We start from the raw sequence: 24,988 nt of genomic DNA on the forward strand, positions 1-24,988 counted from the left end.
TACTCCTTTAAACAGCACCTAGCCCTTGGCTTATATCAGTGTCCTGTCCCCTGACGATGCAGCAATGTGTATATACCATGTACTGTACTTCTCCTACATAGTCTTGTACTAGAAGTTTTCTTGTTTTGCTCAGTTGTTTTTCACTTTACTAGGCACTGTGGAACCCTTTTGGTGCAATAAAAATAAAGGATTTTACTAATACAAATACCAGGTAAATACATGGAGTGGACAAAGCTATCTCTCATTCTACAGTATATCCAAGTTTAAAAAAATAATTAGCCCCCATTTTTATTCTACTCTTCATCAATATAATTAATTCTTAATTTTAGTTATTATTATTATTATTATTATTATTATTATTATTATGCAATTTAGGGGATCTTTTATCAAGTAGTTAAAAGAGTGGTGACTTGGACCAGTGGAGAAGTTGCTCATCAGATTATTCTTATTGTTTGTATAGAATGTATGACCGCACAGCTTTGGATACATCAAACCACAGTACGGGTGATTAAACTGCACGTTGGGCCTAATTCAGGTCTGGGTGGATCTGGGGCAAATGCTGCAATGTAGTGATGTTTGGTACTTTGTGCATGTGCTGGCCCTGTCATGTGCAGTATGGGTCTGTGACATCATTCTGCTGCCATTTGGGGGCAGTAATAGCAAGATTGCTAGCAAATTTGCTTGATGAAACTTACTGTATGTGCAAATCCCCTCATTATTTAATAGGAGTTCAAAATTAAACACTAAACAGTAAAAATAATATTGCATCCACATTTCACATGGCTCCCACTATGCAAATGCATAATTTTGCAAGTTTTTAAAAAAAAAAAATACTCAAAATTGCACCTGTTTCGTGATATAAACATGATTTATTTATTTGTTTAATCATAAACAAACATTTTAAGTGCATGACATGTTGAAAAGCTTAAAGAGGCGGAACTATAATGGTGTTCCAAAAAGGAGCGGGCACTTTACTTATCTCCAATCGCATGAGGATATTTGGAATCACATGATTCTCATATCAAATGTAGCCCAACCCTATCTGATCGTGATCACTTCCTGGATAAGACTCTCCTGGCTGTTAAATTCTGCGACCAGAGGGCCGTAGAACACAGTAGAATATCTTTAATGTAATACAGTGCAATTTGAAAGCACTAACCATAACCATCCTGATCCGTTTCCTCCAGGAGATATATGCCTGCTTTCTAGTTGTGGGGCCGCATGTTTCAGTAGAACTCTTGCATCGCAGCTGGAAACCGCTAGTAAGATGTCTACCTTTGCCACAGTGTGAAAATAAAAGCCACCACGTCCTGTTACTGAGGGCCAGATGTATCAAGCTTCGAAAAGTGATAAAGTGGAGAGTAATAAACAACCAGCCGATCAGCTCCTAACTGTCATTTTCAAACCCAGTCTGTAACATGGCAGTTAGCAGCTGATTGGCTGCTTGTTTATCACTCTCCATTTTATCACTTTTTGAAGCTTGATACATCTGGCCCCGAGTAGGTTGAAGGATGGGGACATAGATTTCAAGACAGTGCGACTTGAAAGGCTTAAAAAGTCTATGAAGCCTGGAGAAGGTGGAGAATATGCAAATTACCTTTTCATTTATTTATGTAATTGCTTTATAGGTAGAAATAAAATGTGCTTTTAAATAATATACACACACACACAGGTGCTGGACATCACTTGGGGCTGTTAACTTTGAGAATGTAAGCTTTTCACGAGCAGGGCCCTTCTATTGTTTCTTCCCTTCTCCGAGGTTCGCTATCTCAGCTAATAATATACTGTAAGTAGTTTATGCCTACACATGCAGTTATGCCTATATGTTATTACGATACATTGTTTACCCTGTTTTGTATCTTTGCATGAACAGAGCCAGGGATATTGGCGACTCAAAGACAAATGGAAATAATATTTACAGGGATTTTTTTAGGATAGGGGCTTATATACAGTATATTGCATTTGACTGGACTATCATAGTACATTTCTAGTTTGATTGTTCATATGTGTCCAAGCGATGTCTAGTTATGTTCATGGTTTGAATGATTAAACCAATATATCCTTTGTATTCTCACTTAATGCTAAATGCTGCCTCTAGACTTTCTACAGCTTGTTCTTTTGTTATTTTCTTCCAATCCTTCGGTAAATCCGCCGGCTCTGCTTCATATTCTTTAGCAAATTGTTTGTTGAACTGAGCAAAAATATATTTCCAGTAATCTGAGGAATTGATGCTGGCATCGGGTTGGATGGCCCAGTCTGGGTAATAAGTACGATACTCTTTGTACGGGTGATAGTCTCCATTTGTGTCCGAATTTCTAAATCGAACATTTGATACAACAGCCGTAGAACATATGTCAGTGACCAGTGTCTTGCTTTCTGACCACCTGTACCTTCCCAATCCTTTTGGTCTGTGGACAGATGCAGAATGTTCATTGTGATCACCCCCTGCATTCTCACAGGGGACTTTACAGAATGGACACTGCTGTCCACACCCAATCACCTTCTTACACAGCTCATCCTGAGGCTTCAGTGAGACCCTGGATAGTAGAGTCTCAATATCTAATGATTCCAGCTCAGACAGGATCTCTTCCTCTGTTGTGGGGAGATAGGACAGAATGTCCTCAGAGAACTGCCCAACATCTGCTGTATTGTGGAAAGTGACCACTTGCATCTCATTCTGAGAAATAACTAATTCTTCTGTCAGTAATTCGCAAAATTGCTGTAAAAAATCTGAAATGCTGTCTGTAGTTAAACGTTCTTCACTTTTGAGGATGTCTTGTATTTTTGTAGTGATAACTTGCAAACACTTTACCTGTAGATGAGTCACAGCTGATGGACTCTGGTATTTTTCTGCAATGTACTTAAATATCCAGTCTCTTAAAAATATCTCATAGGAATTAATGTATTGGATGTAGTTTTGGAACAAGTTTTCTTCCAGCAGATCCTCCAACAGAGCTCTCTGAAACCTACTTCTGTTGCTAAATATATGATCAGGACTGTGCAATATCTCATCCATGATTTCCTCCCCGAGATGCCTCAGTACATAGTCATATAACGCTGGTTTCAAGCAGAGCTCACAGAATTTCTTGGCTCTGTTCCGACACTCATCTTTCTCCTGAAATATACTCTCAAATGTGGATAAATATTGAGGTTTTAACTTTTCTAGGCAGATCATTGGGTCATTTTCTCGGATATATGTGTCATGCATCTTCTGGAATTTCTGAGATGCTCTCCCAAAGATGATAAGCTTAATGTCCAGCTCAAACTGGGGGGAGAAATGCTCATGTTTTGAATTTCTTTCCTTGAGTTCTTCATTGATCTTGAGTAATAATTCCTGACAGTAAGTCTCATTGTAGTCTTCAGGGGATGCTACTTTCTCTATAACATATTTGTCAGATATAGCTAACAAGGATGTAGCAAGATCAACAACCTTGTCATGATTTTCTGTTCTATGCCAAAATTTGTCAAATTTTTGTTTAAGCCAAAAATCATTCATGTACTTTTCATTCATTTGAAATGTTCTTTGTCTATAATTAATTAAAGTTATTACTTTAGAAAGTTCTTCATTTATGTCACCACTTTTTGCAGTCATGTCCTTTCTCAGCAGGCGAAGCATGGATTGGCCAACGTCTTGTTTCGGTAATTCTTCCAACTGTAAGTCGGAGAGTGTTTGCTCCCACATGTCCTCAAATTCTTGTTTCACTTCCATGTCCCCCAGCTCACAGTTCCTCTCTCTGCAGCGTCTCAGGAGATCTGTGATTTTTGCTTCAATGAGTTTCTGAGACGTGTTCTGGATATTCTGAATCTTAAATTTCCCTTTCCGAATAGAAACAGCTTCATTGACCTTACTGAGCGCGTTCCTTTCTAGATCTTTTCTTAAGAACCTTACACTCATGAAAAAGTCTTCTCTGTATCTCTCGATGAGATGAACATTGTCAGTTTTGTCGTCAAAGTATTTTCCCAGTAATTCCGACATTTTTGTTTCTTCATCATGTAGCAGCTGTTGGAGACTGTTCCTATACTGAGTGCAGGTTTCTGTGTCCAGTCTATCAGCAGGCTGATTCCTAATACTGGTCTCTGTGCTGGTCACCCAGCTGTGGATGGATTTGGTGAATCCCCATTCCCAGAGAGAGTATTGTGCAGCCAGTTTGTTATAGGCTTCAGCTACAAGACTGTTCCTAAAGCTGAAGATAAACTTCTCATGTTTAACTGCGCTCCACAGACTTGTTATCCATGTAATAAACTCAGGGATCCGGCATTGCTTGTGATCAGAGTCATGTGACTGCAGGAATTTAACTAAATACTTTTTTAGTTCATGAACATTCTCACTGTAGCCAAAATTTACTGGAGCCATCGGTGGGACCCCCTGCCACAGTCCAGGAATGTACCAATTGTGTCTCTCTAAGTCATAGTCCATCAAATCACTGAAAGATGTAATTCCAATTTTCTTCTCCATGTTTGCTGCAACTTTTGTCATTTCATTTAATTGTTCCAGAAGCTTCTTCCTGTCTCTCATGTTCTTCTGATGAGCGGATACATCACTCACGTTCTGATGTACAAACTGACAGTTGGGTTTCTTCCCAATTTCTTTCATCCTAAGAAATGCATGGACCACAATCTGCAAAATATCTTTCATCTCTGCAGTGTTTTCCATGGCCATATTGATGATGGTGATATCACTCAGCCCAACCACTAGTGTGGCCAACTCATTGTCATGCTCATAACTGTCCTCCAGAGAAGCCAACTCAGGAGCTTTTAGACCTTCTGTGTCAATCACCAGAATGAAGTCACAGCCCAGATCCTCCTGGAAGGTCTCTTTCACCTTAATAAGGGTCATGAAGGCTCCTCGTGTGCATCGTCCACTGGCCACCGGGAACTGTAGCCCAAACATGGTGTTCAGAAGGGTGGATTTCCCCGTACTCTGTACTCCGAGCACAGTTATTACTCTCATTCTGCAGTGTCCTCCTGTCTTGGTGTCCAGCTCTGTCAGGACATCAGTTATCCACTGCATGGGGATGTTGGAGGCATCTCCATCAATCAGCTCCAATGGGAACCCGTCCAGCAGAAGATCAGCAGCGATTCCTGGGAGTTTTGTAAATTGTTTTTCCATATTAGCATTTAATCTCTCTTTAACCATTGCACATTCAGCCTCATAGACCTGCCCCAGCTCACGTAGGAAATGTTCAATTCCTAATGAGCTGTCGGAGATTTTCTGATCCAATTTCTTTAGTTGTTCTACATTATTTGATTTATTGTTACATTTCTCCTTGTACTCAGACTGCAGGGTAGAAATATTAATTCTGGCAACTGAATCCAGCTCAAATTTCATCCATTTCAAGAAATAATGTTTTTCTGCTTGAGACAAATGGGTAATTTCATTAATAAATAATGAGATGCCATTAGAAATATCATGTTGGTTCTGTTCCTTGTGCAGGGACTTTTGTTGCTGTATAAGCTCACTTCTATATATCTGTGTATCTTTTCCGCCTTGCTTCGTCATTCTGCAAAGTTCTTTTTCTATTTTTGACAATTGTTTCCACAGATCTCCCTGTAACTTCAGAGTTTCTTTCTTGTACTTTTCGACATCGCTTATTACAGAAGTAATGTTCGTGGCAGAAACTTGTGCCTTCTGAAATGCAGTCGTGTTCTCATCTACACAGATATAATCTCCATGGATCTCATCTTTTATATTAACCAAACTTTTTTGGCGACAATTAATCAAAAGGCGCTGGATGGTGTTTTGTATTTGTTTAACAAATGCTGCATAGTTAGCTGTGCTGCTCTTGATAATGATATTTGTTTTGGTAATGTTTAACTTGGGCATCAGACTGTTTATGTGCTTTGCTGTCTCTGTAGTTACTTTATTCCCGGGTCTTGGAGTAAGGATGAGATAATACTGGGTCTCAGTGTTACTACAGGTGGATAACAGCCTGAATTCTCTCTCACTAATATCCTCAACAAACACAAACACAGCCGAGGAGACTCGTGTCAGAAACGTGAACTGTTCCCAGTTGGACGCCAGGTCACCGCGTAGGTTGGTCACTGCAATGGGCTCTGGGAAGACATCAGACTTACCGCAAGGAAAATACCAGGACATTTCCACAAGTCCATCAGATATTTTCCTATCAATGTTTCCTCCTTCCATATCTTTATATATGAAGAAGTTGTGATGTTGTTGTGGTGGATTCAGAATTTGGTTCAGGATTTTAGATTTGGAAAGTTTTTTTCCCCCCAGTTTTACAAAGGAGAAGACCGGCATGGAAATATCCACAACGTTCTCTTCTTTGAACCCTTTACTGTCAGCCAATGATTGAGGTCTCCATCTCTTCACAATGTCCCTCATTGCCCACAGCATGAAGGTGCACTCTGGGCCACCACCAGCAGGGAGCAGCAGAGGGACAGCAAACTGGCACATGGACATTTTTGAAACAATCTCTTGCTGTAGAAAACTCTCTGAGCAATGCAGGACAGCGCACACCACGTCCAGGGGGTGGATATATGAAGACATATCATCCTCCGTTTCACACACTGATAGGTCAAACTCATTTTCATTGTCATTTGGTCCCAGCTTAGTTGGGAGTTTATCTAACTGAGTGTTTATTGCAGTTCTGTTCAGGGCCATGATCTTCCTTAGAAAGTTCCAGGGAATATCTGTTATGTTCTGAGGCTGAGCATCATCCAGGTTCTCTGACCCAATCTCTAGAACATCTCTCAGGGTCAGCTTTGACACAGTTGGGTGTTGTATATTTACATTCTCCAGAAATTTCTTAAACATCTTTACTTTGTCTGCAAAAAAATAATAATTCCATTTTATATATTAAATTTTTATTTAAAAAAAAAAACATATTTGTTTATCAATTCTTTAGTTAAATAAATGTACCTCCATATTTTCAAATACAGTGCAGTGTCTTTTTTATTAGCCCTATAGACAATTACTTATACATTGTCAATTACATAGTGACAACCAGGGGCAAACGCAGGGTTTTCAGAAGGGGGTTTCCAGAGGGGCAGAGCAAAGCACGGAGATGGACACTTAGGTGACCCAGTATATGCCGGGTCAGTTAAAGTATTATAGATAGACCAAATTTATAAAAAAGAATAATAAATATATATACATGCAATGCAATGTATTGGGGCCCCTACCGATCCTCCAGCAGTAGGGGTGGGGGAAGCTTTGATGTCCTGCGGGTGGTAGGGGGTATTATATTAACAGCTCAGCATGTAGGGCCTGGATCAGTAATTTCCACTAATTACCCCTTTACTGTACAGATGGTGGGAGATGGAGTGGGAGAAGGGGGCATTGGGCTGAATGAAGGGGCCCTGATACATAACTTCCAGGGTGGTAGAGTATGTTTAATATGCAGAGGAGGGGTGTATAGTCAGGGGCGGGCTGGGCCGGGGGGCAGGATGCCATGTGCCCCCCGGGCTGCTCTAACATGTATTGTTGCGGGCCGCCTTATATGTTACCTCATCCACTCCGCGGCACCGCGGCTACAGGAACATGGCCGCCGGCCTCCTGCATGAGGACATGTGTCCAGGCATAAATATGCAGGGCCGGCCGCCTGTATTACATTTGTTTCGTCTTGAGTTTTGGCACTGTGATTTAGTGTGACAGACGCTGATGCCGGCGCCCACACGTGTGTCTAGGGAGGCTGGGTCGGAGGTCAGATACTATTACTCGGAGGACGGAGGGAGCCGCAGCAGAGCAGCACTGACGGAGCATGGCAAAACTTTAAAAGGCATTGACAGTTCCTGCGACAGCAAGGTGACATTTATTGGGGGTCTGGAGATCAAGGAGATTAAACACTTTAATGAAGCTACACTGGTTAAGCTTAGCTGGGGAGGGGGATATATGGGGGCACTGCCTGCCGGCTGCTGATCTCCCTCCAGGAAAGTGCCTGTACTCACTGCATAGTGGCCTCAGTGCTCCCCCTGCCTCCAGCTAGCGAGATGGATTGTAAGCTCTGTGGGCAGGAGACATTTCAGTGTAATGTGTAATCTTGGGTCATGCCTTTGTGTTGTACTACTAGATTGCAAACCTTGTTGGCACCAGAATATTGTACCCCGGGTTCTGGTCTTCTGTAGTGCCACTAGAGTGTAAGCTCCTTGGTGCAGGGACTGTTACAACTATCCACTACACTATCTGTATGCTGCCTTAGTACAGTGCTGTGTATACCCCTGGGCTGCTAAACACTATCAGACAGTGCCCATAAATAAACCAGGGCTCTGACAGGTTTGGGTGGGCGGTCCAGATACTGCGGCACAACAAATCCCAGCATGCTGGCCCAGTCTGTTGTGTTTAATAGTTGATAGCTACTTAACCCTGCAATAGCCTCTGGATCCTGAGGCTAATGAGGAGGGTCCACGAATAGGTTCCTGTGATGTTATCATTAACCCCCCAAGCTGCTGGAGACCAGGTGAGGGGCCAGCTGCCAGCTGACATTAATTACAGCTGGGAACCTGGTAGGTGATAGATAGATATATATATCTATCTATAGATATAGATAGAGATATATATATATATATATATATATATATATATATATCTATATCAATATCAATGGGACACTGTCGGTGACCAGGCCGGCACTTCGGAGACTTACAGCAGAAATAAAGACACTACACCCCAGTCAGCGTGGACCACACCGACTGGGGTGTAGTGTCTTTATTTTTGCTGTAAGTCTCCGGAGTGCCGACCTGGTCACCGACAGTGTCCCATTGGTCTATCTATCCTCATATGGCAAGGACACCTGGAGCAGATGTTATTTATCCTGAGTGCAAACTGTATGTGTGTGTGTGTGTGTGTGTGTATATAATCTATATATATATATATCTATATATATCGATCTCTGATAGTAGTGATACAGGGGCACCCGAACCTCTGGGCCCTCATCACATTGTAACTCCTTGGCTGTGGAGTACCGTCCATTCATGCAGGTGTTGTCATGACAGTGTTGGATGTGTGGCATACACTTTGTGCTGTTGTCAATTGTTGTACGCCTTTGTGTAGAGGGTAAGATGACACCCTCCTGTATCACGTTGACCGAGGGGAACTTGAATAATTTAGCAATAATAAGTGTCAGTAACAGGTGCTCATTGTACATTTGCTCGTCAGGAAATCCTGGGCAATGTCTGGGCTCTCATACACTGGACAAGGTGCCAGATAAACGGGGGGTCTCCCTCTTATATCAGGGGGGTCTCCCTCTTATATCAGGGGGGTCTCCCTCTTATATCAGGGGGGCCTCCATCTTATATCCAGATGGTCTCCCTCTTATATCAGGGGGGTTTCCATCTTATATCAGGGGGGTCCTCCCTCTTATATCAGGGGGGAGAGCAGCCTGTGATGCCCTGGTATTAATTATACAGGGGGAGCAGTCTATGGTGTTCTGGTAATTATTATACAGGGGGGGGCAGCCTGTGGTGTCCTGGTAATAATGATACAGTGGGAGCAGGGTGTGGTGTCCTGGTAATAATGATACAGTGGGAGCAGCCTGAAGTGTCCTGTTCTTTTAATACAGGGCAGTCTGTGGTGTCATTTAATTTTATGCAGGGGAGCAGTCTGTGGTGTTATTATGGGGGGGGGGGGGGGTTATGCAGGGGGTATAATCAACTCCAGGCCTAATCTTATTAATACATATTTTTTAAACGAAAAACCTTCATTTAACAATAACAAGGCGCTGTTACTTATGGGCCAGTGCTCTGGACTTGCCCCCCAGGCTAAAAGTTGCCAGCCAGCCCCTGTGTATAGTGGAGTGGGATAATTATTCATAATTTTCTGGTGGGAGGACAGCTTGCTTGACTGCAGATATCTCCAGTTCCCAGAAATAGATTTCTTAGATTTTAATGGAAATAAAACTAGAGAATCCCACCTACCAAATTCTATTGGGTACTAGGGGATCAGAGTTCAGGAGGCAGAGCAATCTGCCAACGAGTATATAAAACTACATACCAGGTGTGTGGAGCTGGAGCAGTAACCAGCTGCTGGAAGGCTGATATCTCTGGTTCTGGGAAAAGTAGAGACAAGCTACTAGTGTCCATCAAAGGGGGAGAGTCCCACCTTTTGGAATATAGCCTCAGCAAAACTCCAAGTCAGACATAACCTGAAATATCTGACTGGGAATAGCAATTAACAGGCTTGGATGGGGACCACTGCTTTGAAGTCAGTTATCTCCGGTTCCCACAGGCCGATTTTTAAAATTCTTATATCCATGGAAAGAGGGGACCCTCAGCTTTCAGGCTAGGGTCCTTAGACTCCTGAAGGGGTTTCTGGGTACTCAGAAACCCCCCCTGCGTGCGCTACTGACAACTTCAAACCTTTTATAAAATAACAAATACAATCTTAAATGCACCTACTGTATCACAATTGTATCTACCTGAGGTTTGACTAAGCCATAGGGTCAGTGGCATAGCTACGTTTTGGGCGCCACCCACCGCCCCCCATGCAAAACCCCCCAATCCCCCGCAGCCTTACCTATCGCGCTGGTCCCGGCGGCTCCGTTCTTCTACTGAGGACCACCAGAATATGGCCGCCCCCATAGAGCAGAACTGTGTGCTATATGGGGGCGGCCATTTTGTGGTGGTCCTCAGCAGAAGAACGGAGCCACCGGGACCAGCGAGATAGGTAAGTCTGCAGGGGATTGGGGGGGGGGGTGTAACTATAGCACCACAGCCCCCGGCGCCCCCACATGCACAGCGCCTTCCCCGCGGTGGCGGGGGCTGCGGTGCTACAGTTACGCCGCAGCATAGGGTGAAACATATGTCTAGGTCTCAATATAAGCAAATAAGAGATGTTTTCTTATTTAACTGCTATATCACATTATAGTGTGTAGGATTTACTCCAAACAAAGATGGCAGTGTGTAAGCATTGCCAGGGAAGGCCCAAAAATGTATAGCCTTTATATGAAAATGAAGGACATTAGCTCCTTATGGAGAACACCAACCTGCAAGATTAAACATTAGGTCTGATGATGAATAGTAGCAGAAGGAATTTAGCTCCCATCTACTCAGTGGCGTAACTATAAATTTTGCGCCCCCCCGCCAAATTTTTTCGGCGCCCCCCCCCCCCCATACTGTAATATTAAAACTGTTAATAATACGCTAAGCCCACTCAGGAAGTGGGGCAGAGATGGGATTGCCCTAGTGCAGCTACTCACCCTTTGAAGTATGCCTTGACTCGGACCTGGTGGGAGTGATCTACCAGCTGGGACATGGTGCTGTCCCTCTGTGTCGGCATGTCCTCCAGGGGAGACGCTCACTGTGCCCGGTGCGGCGGCGGCAGCAGATTGCGGTGCCCGCACGCCTCCTCCCAGTCCCACCTTCCTGCTAGAGATAGTCCCGAATCCCTATAGTTACCCGCTGCGCTGCTGCCCGGCCGCATCTGCGTCACTGTCCCGTCACTCGCTCTCGGCGCCGGCTCCTGCTGATAATGAAAAGTGACTCTTAGAAAATGGCTGCCAAAACTGTCTGCAATACGGGGGCAGCCATTTTCTAAGTGTCACTTTTCATTATCAGCAGGAGCCGGCGCCGGGAGCGAGTGACGGGCAGTGACCGCAGATGCGGCCGGGCAGCAGCGCAGCGGGTAACTATAGCACCGCAGCCCCCCAGGCGCCCATAGTTACTCTGCGCCTCCCCGCCATGGCGGGGGCTGCGGTAGCTTAGTTACGCCAGTGCATCTACTCCAGTTACTGAGAGGAGACTGCAATGACATGGTAGGAATCAAAACTCTTTAGCTATCTGTGCTGTGACAAGGTTCATATTTGCTCTGAAAGGAGAATTAACCACTTCAGTGGTATGGCCGGAAATTTTTCAGGCTCAGCTGCACCACTGGTGCACCACATCTAGCGGCACCCTCCCGTTGCTCCCCCCACCCTCCAGTCACTCCTTCCTGACCTCCGCGCTCTGGCGATCGCACGTCGGAGCTCCTCTGCCACTCCTCCCACTGCCATTAGCACTGCATCAGTGACCAGATGGCAGGCTCAGGGCAGCTCAGGGGGACTCGGGAGCATTCAGGAGTTCAGGCACCCGAGTTCCCCCCCCCCCCCCAAGCAGCCCGTAACCTCCCCAAGCATGGCCTACCACTGGTCACTGCTGCAGTGCGAATGGCGGTGGGGCGCTCCGCTGTAAGATTGCAGGAGGGCGGAGGTCAGGAACGGGGGGAGCAACAGGAGGGGGGAGTCGGGACTGGCTGCTGCCCTTGAGTGGTGAGTATTGCTGGGGCAGGACAAACCTGCCCTGGTAGGTTTGTCCTGCCCCAACAAATCCCACCACTCAAGGGGTAAAATTGAAAACTGTGACAGGGTATCATCTTTTGGGATGCATTGACCTGAAGATTAGTTAGGCTTTTTCTCATTTCCTGAATATTTTGGGCAGAAGGAGTGGCATAGCTACATATGTGGCAGACCCTGCGGCGGCTTGGGGGAGCGGCCCCAGCGGAGTCTGTGGTGGGCACCGCTGACTGAACTGACAGGTGACCCAGGCAGCAGTGAGCGCTGAGCTGGTCCTGCCCTTTACATATCTGATGAGTGGGTCCTGCTCATTACATATGCACAGGGCGGGTACCCGCACATTAAATATGCACTGTGATGGGTTCCAGCTCATTAAATATGCACGGAGCGGGACTAGCTCAGTGCTCACTGCTGCCTGGGGCGCCGGAATTTTTTTGGCAGGGGGGAGAAAAATTTCTAGCTACGCCACTGGGCAGAAGGTGTCCTGGCTTCCCATAATACAGGCAGAGCTCATTCCTGAACCTCTTTCTCACTACTCAGGAAAGAGATGTGTCTTTCCATTATAAAAATAGTATTTTTATGAGGTATAAGAGGAGTTGAGAATTGGCAGCTAATCTATTGTTGTATACGACCATAAATAAGCAGCACTCCGTCTAAAGCAGGGCTGGGCAATTGCGGCCCACCAGATGTTGATGAACTACACATCCCAGCATGCCTTGCATCAGTTTCAGCATGGCCACATAGAAAAACTAATGCAAAGGATCCTGGGATGTGTAGTTCATCAACATCTGGAGGGCCGCAATTGCCCTGGCCTGGTCTAAAGGAAAGTCAGTATTAATCACAGCAACGTTTCAATGCTCAGTGTGGCATTGTCATCAGGCTCACACAACACAGCAATTCAATATCCTTAAATACCTAGGTGTCTGGTGCTTCATTACACACCTGGAGTAACCTCCCAGTGAAATCAAACGTGGGTGACATCATCATTGCACCTGTCACGAGAGGACGCATCCTACTCGGATCATACAATGTTATAAATAAAGTTGCTATATACAAGAACAATAAAGCAGCAATAGTGAAATAGAATAAGTCAAAATAGCTAATAAACAACATAAGTGATAATATGCACATAATCTAAATAAATACAAACAATAAGGCAAAATGCGATAAGAATTAGAGCTGAATTATGATGCATATCTATTATATATATATATAACCAAGCTCATCGATCTAGCCTGAATTATAGGCGCAGAGCTCGATCCCTTTCTCTAATATTATCAGGTACAAAATCAATCCTCCTATACTTTAGTGAGGTGAGGCTATTGGCTCCTTGCACAAAATGCCACGCTACAGGTTGCTCACTATGACCATATATCATTTTGATGTAACACTGAAGAAGAAGTATCTGTGCGTCTATTCCTTCAGGCTGGGGGGGGACTTCCAACTGCCCCCCCTTCCCCTTCCCCACGGTGGGACACTGCCGGTCCCGGGCGGGGGGCGGGACCGTCCCTAAAAACCGGTACTGTTGGGAGGTATGTCTGTGTGAAATGACTGCTGTCTCTCAGTGAAAAGCCCACCAATGTAATATTAAGTAAGCCCAAGATGGCAATGCTTATTTTACCTAAGAAAAACATTTCTATTGAAGCAGCTACTGAAGAAGGATCTTCCCTCTGTAGGTCCTGACTTACAGGAGTATAATCACAGTACGTACAGTAGTCCTAACTCAATCACAGGAAGAGAGGCATAGCTGCAGCATGACTACTGGGAGACTGTCCTCAGGTCCATCAGCAGGTTAGTGGGTTATGGTATAAATCATAGACTGACTCATGATAGACCGTCATATGGTCGACCACTAATGGTCGACAGTCACAATGTCGACAGGTTCTAAAGGCCGACAAGTAAAATGTCGACAAAGTTAAAAGGTCAACATGAAAAATGTCAACATGAAAAAAGTCGACAGGTAAAACGTCAACATGGTCCAAAGGTCAACATGAGTTTTTAATGTTTTTAGGGTGTCTATGTCGACACAGGTAGACATGGACACTGTTTAAGTGTACCGAGTCCCCTCTCATGGCTCATTGCACTTGCCATGCTTCAGGCCCTAGTGGATGGTAAGGCATGAAATAACGATGTAGACTGAAAATGTAGTTAAAAAATGCATGTCAACCTTTTTCATGTAGACCTTTAGACCCTGTCAACCTTTAAACTCTGTATAAGGCTTCCCAGAACATAGTCTCCTTGCTCTCGATGGTGGACTATCTACCCGAGTGATAGGCCGGGGGTGAGGGTTAGACTAGGGACCATTGGAGCCTTTTAGGAGTCTGCTCTGCCTGTATGCTACTGCCTGCTATACAAACTGTATGTGAATGTCACCTGCTATGCTGTACCTGCTGATGAGAATAAACTACCAAGTCGTCATCTGAGACCCTGTGTGATCCTTGTGTTAGGAGTCATTATGAATGACTCATATCTGTCTTGATTGTTATGTGTCATTTTCAGTCTGTGTTGGTAATCGACTCTCTGGCGGCCTCCACTGGTGAGCCTGTGCTATTTCAGCCCTGCCGTCTGTGGATAATTTATGCACAAGTGTGATCTCGTTATCCTTGCTGGGCTGGAGATCACAGCTGTGTTTATTACCTGAGCCGTTTATAAGGCATCCTGGCTTGTACCTCATCGCCAGTTATAGCTCCCAGTTTCCAGTCCTGTGTGCTAGTCTGTTGGTCTGAGCTCCTATTTTCCAGGGGAGTTCTTGCTAGCTTTGTCTCCGCCTAGTTGGGATCCTGCTACAGTCCGATGTACTCCAGCTAAGCACCCCTGCTGAACATCCTGAGCCCCAAGCCTGAATTGTGCTACACAATCCGTGTTCCTGTTCACTGACACTGGTCCGGGGCAACAGTCAGAGGGCAGGTCCGGTTCCGCCTCTGCTGGCCCTTATATTATAACTGGCCAACAAAGAAGTTCTGGAGCTGAGTTCAGTCCTCTCAGTCCAGTCCAGTTTTTTGTCTTTCCGTTGATTGTCTTGTCATAGTCTGTCTTTCTGTAGTTGTTTGGTTTGTGACCTTGCATGGCTCTCCCATGCAGGCCATGCAAGAGTCATTAGCGGCTCTTTAATCCTGGGCGGTTAGATGTTTTGCAGCAGTCCCTACTGCAGCTGCAAAAACTGCTAACCAAGATTTTCCTGATCCTCCCAGAGGTCATTGGAGTTCATTCAGCCCATAATGAGACCCTGTCTAAAAAGTTTGTAGTCTGCGAGTTCTCAGACCCGGAGGCCCAGGAAAAGCATACAAGTGTTCTATGGCCGAAGCTTTCTCTGGAGGAGCGTCAGCGGCGTATAAACTTAGATCTATGCTAATATTGTGGAGATTCAGGCCACTATCTACAGGCTTGTGAATTGCGCAATCCTGGTGGTGGCGACAAGTTGTTTCCTCTGGCCAAGTCGAGTCAGGTATGCCTGTCTCCACTATGGCAAAGGAACTGGCTGCTGAATCACCCATTAAAAGCTCTCTGATTAATGATGGGGTTCGGGGACTAAGAAGCCTCATTTTAGGTTCAGGAATCAACAGAGGAGGTACTCCTCACATACTGTGATTTCTTATCCTGTAAAATAAGAGTTGCAAACCCTTAAGGGGAAAGCCCAGGTGATAGGCCCAGGTGGGATGCTTAGTGGCATCGCTTACGATGTTGAGGGTCCCAGAGTTGCTTCCGATGTTGGGGGTCCCGCAGTTGCTTCCGATGTTGGGGGTCCCAGAGTTGCTTCCGATGTTGGGGGTCCCGGAGTTGCCTCCGATGTTTGGGGTCCAGGATTGGTACCCAGTGTCCCGGTCCCCACAGGCGAATCCGATGCCGTGGACCCGCCGGTCAATTGCGATGTTCGAGGCCCATCTGACGATTGTGTTGCTCGGGGTCCGCCATGCAAGTCCGATGCCGGGGATCCACCGTGTGACTCAGGTGCCGTGGGCCTGTCGTTTGACTCAGGTGCCAGGGGCACCCTGTGCGACTCAGGTGCCAGGGTCCCGCCGTGCGACTCAGGTGCCAGGGGCTCGCCGTGCGACTCAGGTGCCAGGGGCCTGCCGTGCGACTCAGGTGCCGGGGGTTCGCTGGGCGAGTCTGATGCCGGGGGTTCGCTGGGTGAGTCTGACGCCGGGTGTCCGCTGGGTTAGTCTGACACCGGGGGTCCGTCGGCTGATTGGAATGCTCAGGGCCCACCAAGTGAGTCAAAGGCCACAACCCGGAGTGGGGCCCAAAGGCCGCAGTCCTGAGTGGGGGCACATAGTCTCAGTTTGTAGCCCGAAGTGGGGGCCCACAGACTCAGTTTGTAGCCCCGAGTGGGCGCCCACAGTCTCAGTTTGTAGCCCCGAGTGGGGGGCACAGTCTCAGTTTACCCCCGAGTGGGGGTCCACAGTCTGTTTGTAGCCCCAAGTGGGGGTTCCACAGTCTCAGTTTGTAGCCCCAAGTGGGGGCCCACAGTCTCAGTTTGTAGCCCCAAGTGTGTGCTCAGAGGTCCCGAGGGCCACTGCCTCTGCTGAGGTCCCGAGGGCCACTGCCTCTGCTGAGGTCCCGAGGGCCACTGCCTCTGCTGAGGTCCCGAGGGCCACTGCCTCTGCTGAGGTCCCGAGGGCCACTGCCTCTGCTGAGGTCCCGAGGGCCACTGCCTCTACCGAGGTCCCGAGGGCCACTGCCTCAGAATGGCTCACAGTCCTAGATGAGATGCTGAAGACCATAACCCCTAAAGGGGTCTTTAAAGTTACAGCCTCAAGTGAGGTCACTGGTGCCAGTGTACCACTCAAGCCAGTCAGTGCAAAAGGCACAGCCTATAGCTATTGCCGCTGTATATGCTCAACTGTCTTCTCCCTACAGGAACTCTCCTAAAGTTTCAATTCCTAGGAGAATGGAACCGATCTATGGTCTTTTCTCATATTCTGAAGCTGAGGAGATTCCCAATGTGTCTGAGCATTCAGGTATGAAAGGGAAGAATCATCTGGTTGCTCGACCTATATTTTTTGAAGATTATTTTGAGCCAGAGATCTCTTCCTTTCCTGGTGTCTCCAAGCAGGCACAGGGGAAGAAAAGTATAAAAAGAAAAATAAGCAGTGACCTTTTGCCTTTGCCCTGCTTGTCATATGCACTTGTCTGGTCTTGTTGTGTCCTATGGCCACCTTCAGCCGCAGCTTGTTTCTGTTTCTGTTTTTCATGTTTGTTTTGTTTGGACCCACATGCCAGGGTTTTGGAGTTATCCATGTAGTGGAGAACCTGGTATTGGGGTCCATTGACCCCTCCTCAAGGGGGGGTACTGTTAGGAGTCATTATGAATGACTCATATCTGTCTTGATTGTTATGTGTCATTTTCAGCCTGTGTTGGTAATTTACTCTCTGGTGGCCTCCAGTGGTGAGCCTGTGCCATTTCAGCCCAGTCGTCTGTGGATAATTTATGCACAAGTGTGATCTCGTTGTCCTTGCTGGGCTGGATATCATATGCATCCTGGCTTGTACCTCATCGCCAGTTATAGCTCCTATTTTCCAGGGGAGTTCTTGCTAGCCTTAGGCCTTATTCGAGTTCACTCTTTCTGACAAAATCCTTCTTAGATGGACAAAACCATGTGCACTGCAGGGGGGGCAGATGTAACATGTGCAGATAGAAATAGATTTGGTGATTTTTTGGTGATTCTTTGCAGGGTAAATACTGGTTGCTTTATTTTTACACTGCAATATAGATCTCACTTTGAAGTAAAACCCCACCCAAATCTAATTAGATCTGCACATCTGTTACATCTGCCCCCCTGCAGTGCACATGGTTTTGTCTATCTAAGAAGGATTTTGTCAGAAAGAGTGAACTCGAATAAGGCCCTTTGTCTCAGCCTAGTTGGGATACTGCTACGGTCCGGTGTACTTCAGCTAAGCACCCCTGCTGAACGTCCTGAGTCCCAAGCCTGAATTGTGGTACACAATCTGTGTTCCTGGTCACAGTCAGCGGTCCTGTCTGCCTGCGCTGCAGTCCCCTGAGATCTGTCTGCAGTGTCACCATCTTTACAGATAATTCAGGGGCTTCCCCTGAAGTGGCTTCTTTTATAATTTATTATATGGTACCATCTCTGCATTGTTGCAGCAGCTCACAATAAGGGGTCAGGTTTGCCTTCTAGGTGTCATTCCTACCCTGTGCAAGAGTCTGGAGTTTTATTTTGTATATACCACCTTAGTGCATTGTTGCACCCACATTTGGGTAGACTCTAGGGGTACCCCATCTTTTGTGTCCCTTTAGTCAACTTTTCCTGTTGCACTCTTCTCGCCTTGGCGGACACATTGTCCCTCCTAAGACCTGACTGCAGCGGAGTTTGGGCGGACCTAATTCGCCCTTACAGCCGGGGTGGTTACAGGTGAAGCCTAGCACCGCACATGTCTGTCAACCGCGAGGAGAGGCAACAGAGTTAGGGGTCAGGTTTGGCAGTACCCTTTCAGAGTCCTTACACCTTGTCACAATTGGTGAAGAATGTGAGCATCCATCTCAGCAGGACATGGTACCGCATGAGCCTGGATGACATATCAGTATAAACTGCAAGTTTATTCCTCTTCTCTGGTTATTCCTTGTGCTTGTAGCCTTAAAGGGCCATCACATTATAAACTGTTGCTGGTGTTAAGTAGCCAGCAAAGCAGGATGGTATCTGATGGGCCTGTTTGATAAGCCTGGCACATTAAGTAAAACCTCCTAGGTTGGCCCTTAAAGGGGTAGAGCAGAGCAATATGGAGGAAATACTAAAAAGGTTAACTGACATGGCTGCCGTTCGGAAGCAAAAAATTCAAATGTTGCAGGAAGAGTTAAAAGTGCTAAAAAAAAGGTGAGCCATAGCGAGAAAGGCTACCGAGACTCACCCCAGCTGATGATATAGAGGCATTCCTTTGCACATTTGAGTGCACGACAACGCAGTTGAGATGGCCTGCAGAGGAATGCTTTTACAGGCTGGCTCCCTGTTTAACAGGAGAGGCACAGCGAGCCTATGTGGATAGGACTGTGGCTGTGGCACGTACCTATCCTAGCCTGAAGAAGGCAATACTGGATAGGATTTGAGTGACAGGGCCCAGAAAGCCCAGGAGTTCCATGACTGGCAGCTGGAGGGCTCTGAGCCTCCCTGGTTCATCTGGCCAAACAAGCTGAGCTGACAAAGGCCTGGTTGCGGCCAGATAAAAACTCAGCAGTTAGGATTGTGGGGATAGTCGCACTGGACCAGGCTATGCAGGTGTTAGACCGCTCGGTGCAGCAGTGGGCCCTTCTGATGGACCCCCAGGCATTGAAGAGTTGGCGGTGTTGACTGAGTGGCACCTGATGCTGGAAAAGCTGTATAAAGCCAGGTCAGGATATGTGCCAATACCGAAGCCCAAAACTCGGGCCCCAGTGGTTAAACCAATGGCTCCACCTCCCTTGATGTGCTTTGAATGCGGCGAGCCTTGTCATGTGCGGTGGGACTTCCTGAAACAAGGAGAGCCAATGGAATGTAGTGCGGGGAAAATAGCTCGGCCGTTGGTCAGCATGGCAGCTGTTGGTGTATCCCAAGCAGAGTCCTCCCTGTTCTGGGTGCTGGTGCAGTTGGAAGGCCAAGAGATCTGGGCCCTGATGGATACAGACAGTGAACTCACCATTGTTGCTGCCAATGTGGTTACTTCAGGAGCTGACAAGGTCCAGCCTCCTGTCAGGGTGCTGTGCAACCATGGTGATGTGGAGGAGTGCCCACGTGTCTACTTACCTCTGACTGTTCAAGGTCAGTCATTAAAGGTGGTAGCAGCGGTGACCTCCAGACCACCTTACCCACTGATTTTGGGCCATGACTTTCCATTGTTGCAGGAGCTGGTTACCTGGCATGACACCAACAAATTGTCAGCCACTAATGCAACTCATGGGCCAGAGACTACCAAAGTTTGGCATCCAGGAGAGATGCTGCCAGTCCTGAACCACCCCAAGAGACAGTCTGAGGCCAAATGGAACCCATTTGGCAAAAAGATATCAATACAGGACTTTGGGAGAGATCAATGTAATGATAGCAATTTGGTACACGCCTTTCAGACTGTTCAAGTAATTAATGGCAGGGTAATTGATGCTTTACCATCAGAGGGTGTACATTACTTTGTTTTGAAAAATTATTTGCTTTATCGTGTTGCTACTGTATAAGGGAAAAGGGTAGATCAGCTCTTAGTTCCCCAAAAACTGGAGCAGTTGGTATTAGAAGCCACACATATGCATTTGTGGGGTGGCCATCTGGGGACAAGAAAACACTCCAATGCATCCAGCTAAGGTTCTTTAAGAGGAATACCAGGTGTACCAGAGGACAGCCCCACGGCCAGAGATTAGGGCTCCACTGGTACCCCTCCCTGTCATTTCCATGTCCTTTGAGTGAATTAGTATGGATCTGATAGTGCCAGTGAAAAAATATGCTTGAGGGCACCAATACATATTGGTGGTAGTTGATTATGCTACAAGGTACCCCGAGGCTATACTCCTGCCCTATTTGGACCAAGGTACCCCTTTTGTGTCTAGTCTCATGAAGGATTTATGCCGGTTGCTAATAGTAGACATGATTACCACCTCAGTGTACCACCCACAAACAGATGGCCTTGTAGAAAGATTTAATAAAACCCTTAAGCAAATGATAAAGAGGGCAGTGTCTCAAGAAAAACAAGATTGGAATCTGCTTCTACCTCACTTGATGTTTGCGGTCAGAGAATTACCCCAATCATCTACAGGGTTTAGTTCTATTGAGCTCCTCTATGGGAGACAGCACAGAGGAATTCTAGATCTATTAAAAGAAGGGTGGGGAAGTACCATGACCCCAAGCAGAATCCCAGGTGTAATCAGCAGCACCTGGGATGTCCTGATTTAAGGCATCCCATGGAAGAGTATCCTTGCTCTTGATGGTGGACTATCTACCCGAGTGATAGGCCAAGGGTGTGGATTAGATTAGGGACCACTGGAGCCTGTTAGGAGTCTGCTATGCTTGTATACTACTGCCTGTGATACAAACTGTATGTGAATGTCACCTGCTATGCTGTACCTGCTGATAAGAAAAAAATACCAAGTCGTCATCTGAGAGCCTGTGTACATTTGTAATCTTTGTCACAAAAGGAAAAAGCAAGAGACTTCCATTGACCTCTGCAGACAGCCTTGGCTATAATGTGCTCATTAGCATCTTGGCTTGCCCACAGAAGCTGAGTTTTCAGAGAAAATTCCCAGCAAATTAAAATAAAATAATAAAATTATAAAATGAAGTACCATTATGTATGTAATGCACATATGTTTGTGGGGATAGAATTTACTCACTTTCCGGTAAGTGTTGGGACACATCAGCCAACGCTGGGAACCTGAGCACCATGTTCTCCAGATGGTGGAGGAACGTCTCACAGGCCGGTTCTCCCTTCTGTAGTATAATGTCTATCAGCTTCTCAGCTCTCTCTGCTGGGGTCTCAGCCTTGTACTGATCTATGTACTCCTGGTGGGTAATGAGGTGGAGAGAGTCCAGCTCCTCACACAAACCATCCACATTCTCCTCAAACACTTCCATTAACTTCCATTTTAGCCGTTGAACAGTCTGTGAAGGTTCTCTGATGGGAACCAATGTTTTCTGAGGGTCACAGTCTGAAAATAAGGATAAACACCACGATTAGGCTGTTTACACCACGATTACAGAATGATTTACAGTACCTGTGTGTAATAAATTAGGGTGATAAAGAGAAGATATTAATTGTCATTTGTAGTGTGTACAGTGTGTGATTATTCTCTCATATTTATATTAATGGCTTAGTGTGAAAAATTTGAGTCAGAGGTGGACGCTGCTATGTCCGCTCTTGCATCTTTTCCAGGAGATGCAGCTGGGATAGAATGCAATGCTGGCATCAACCTTCCCCTGGTGTAGAAGCCTGCGTCTCAATTTGACAATTGTGATATGCCCACTTCCTACATCTTTGCCCTTTGTAATACCACTGGTGATTCTTTACACAACACCATCGTGGATTGATACTATGGCAAGTACAATTTCTGTGGATTACAAAAGTCAGTCTTTTTGTGCATTCACTTCAGCCACCCATCACTTTACCATTTCTGATACCATCTGTTATGATCACAAAAGCATCTTTCTGGGAGTAGTCTGTATAGCGCAGGGAGAGGGGTTAGGCTGCAGGGGGGGGGGGTGTTATTGCTTTGAAAGGCGGGGTTAGGGCTAGGCTTCCGAATGGAGGGGTAGGGTCAAGCATTACAGGGAGGGTTGGTGTTAGACTACGTGGGGTTAGGGTTAGGCTTCAGGAGGGTTAGGGTTAAGCTGCAGAAGGGGTGGGTTAGGCTGCAGGGGCTTTGGGGTTAGGCATTGGGAGGGGGTTAGGATGTAAGAGGCCGTGGTTAGAGCTAGGCTGCAAGAGAGGGGGGCTGTGGAAGGGAGAGGTAATGGTTAGCTTGCAGAAGGGGGGGGGGTTAGGCTATGGGATGGGGGGTTAGGATGATGACGGGGATGGTTAGGATTAGGCCGCAGGAGGGGGTGGGTTATGGTTAGGCTTGGGCCACACATTCCGTTTTAACAGGTCCTATTCAATAGTACCTGTTTGGCAGGAAGTAATCTGCGGGAAGGAGTCTATGTGGCCATCTACACATATGCAGCGGTCCCGCAGCCACTGGATGCGGTTCAGCAGGAGGACTGGATTATAACTAGGACACATACAGTATATTTATGTATGTGTTTACACTGCGGCTATACCACAAACCCTGCTACCTATATCACTGTGGCACTGGTGATTCTGTCTCACTGATACTTGCAGAAATAAAGTAGAAAAACCTCCTAATGTCTAGATTTCCATCAGTACCCAGTGACCATGTGTGTGTAATGTATCTGTAGTTACTAGTGCATGTAAGGAGAGGTTACTCACTTTCCGGTACACGTTGGGACACATCAGCCAAGGACGGGAACCTGGACACCATGTTCTCCAGATGGTGGAGGAACATCTCACCGGCCGGTTCTCCCTTCTGTAATATCATGTTTATCAGCTTCTCAATTCTCTCTCCTGGGGTCTCAGCCTCATGCAGATGTCTATACTCCTGGGGGGTAATGAGGTGGAGAGAGTCCAGCTCATCACACAAACCGTCCACGTTCTCCTCAGACACTTCCCCTAGTTTCCATCTTAGCCGTTTAATAGCGATCAATGCTTGTCTGATAGACTCTGTCGTTCTCTGAGGTTCTCCATCTGAAATAAAGTATAAGTTCAGGATTTATCTAATTATACAGAATTATTTATCTGTGTTGGTTTGTGAATAAAATCATGGAATAAAGGCTTATGGGGGAAGAATTTCATTTGTTGGTATTCATGTTATTTTGAACATTATTATGTCTCGGCATTATTATAACTTTAAACACAATGCTTAACCATCAGTATTATTGTGGCGTATTCTCTAGTGGACATTACACGGTCGACATTCTGACAGATCAAAAATTAAATATCTCCCCAACAAATAATATCATTTTATTCACAATCCAACATTTTAAACAATTCCATGTTGACATTCTGTCGACGAATCCTACCAAATCTATTTGTTATTTATAGGTTTGATGTGACATGTTGACATACAGAAATGGCTATCATATGGACATGCTCATTATGTTGACATTGTGCAAGTATCCCTACTGTAACCGCAGCCTAACCTTAACTCTAACCGCAGCTTAACCTTAACTCTAACCACAGCCTAACCTTAACTCTAACCACTGCCTAACCTTAACTCTAACCGCAGCCTGACCTTAACTCTAACCGCTGCCTAACCTTAACTCTAGCCTAACCTTAACTCTAACCGCAGCCTAACCTTAACTCTAACCGCAGCCTAACCTTAACTCTAACTGCAGCCTAACCTTAACTCTAACCGCAGCCTAACCTTAACTCTAACCGCAGCCTAACCTTAACTCTAATCACAGCCTAACCTTAACTCTAACCGCAGCCTAACCTTAACTCTAACCGTAGCCTAACCTTAACTCTAACCACAGCCTAACCTTAACTCTAACCGCAGCCTGACCTTAACTCTAACCGCAGCCTGACCTTAACTCTAACCGCAGCCTGACCTTAACCCCTTCCCGACATTTGACGTACATGTACGTCATGGCCGGGATGTACTTCCCGACACATGACGTACATGTACGTCATGGCTTTAAACTGTTTCCGCGTCTATAGACGCGGTGACAGTTTGGAGATGTCTGCTGTCCCTGACAGCAGACATCCCCCCTCGCCGCCCAGGGGGGGCAGCGATGCCCCCCCCGTTCGGCGATCGCTGTGATTGGCTGTTCAAATGTGAACAGCCAATTCCAGCGTTTTCTGTGTACCGGCGAATAACGTTCGCCGGTGACACAGGGATCGGTGGTGATTGGTGCTGTAAAGTACAGCACCAATCACCACGGGGTGTAAGGGTGACACTGGTGTCACCCCACCTCACCCCACCCGCCCCCAAAGGCCGTGATTGGTCCGTCGGACCGACAGACCAATCACAGCCATGGAGGGTGATTTAAACTAACGGTGACAGCACTGCAGACGCCATTCCGGTCTGGAATTGCGTGCAGTGCGGTCACCGTGCCTATCTGCCGTGATATACTGACCTGATCCTTGCAAATACTTACCTGATCACTGCTTGTAGCGTGCTGGATGCTTCCTGGATCTTGTGACTTCTTGTGACTTCCTGTGTTGTGCTGCTGCAGTGTGATAGAGTTATAAATAGAGAGATAGAGAGAGATAGTGACAGAGAGTGCTATATTTTGTGTCTG

At 46.2% G+C, this 24,988-nt stretch overlaps 1 protein-coding gene across 3 annotated transcripts in view; it reads right to left on the minus strand.

Annotated features, from left to right (window-relative positions):
* Positions 1-1,481: 1,481 nt before the first annotated feature.
* LOC146019783 (interferon-induced very large GTPase 1-like) overlaps positions 1,482-24,988 on the minus strand; it is a 46,980-nt gene continuing 23,473 nt past the window's right edge. For all 3 annotated transcript variants that reach the window (XM_083152339.1, XM_083152338.1, XM_083152337.1), the window contains 3 exons: positions 23,118-23,432; positions 21,526-21,840; positions 1,482-6,786 (listed from right to left, as the gene is read on the minus strand). In XM_083152339.1, coding sequence (XP_083008465.1) covers positions 2,072-6,786; positions 21,526-21,840; positions 23,118-23,432 — 5,345 coding nt within the window. In that variant the 3' untranslated portion in view covers positions 1,482-2,071. The remainder of the gene's footprint in view (positions 6,787-21,525; positions 21,841-23,117; positions 23,433-24,988) is intronic.

This window comes from Crinia signifera, chromosome 7, assembly GCF_055691185.1.
Source record: "Crinia signifera chromosome 7, ASM5569118v1, whole genome shotgun sequence".
Lineage (NCBI taxonomy): Eukaryota > Metazoa > Chordata > Amphibia > Anura > Myobatrachidae > Crinia > Crinia signifera.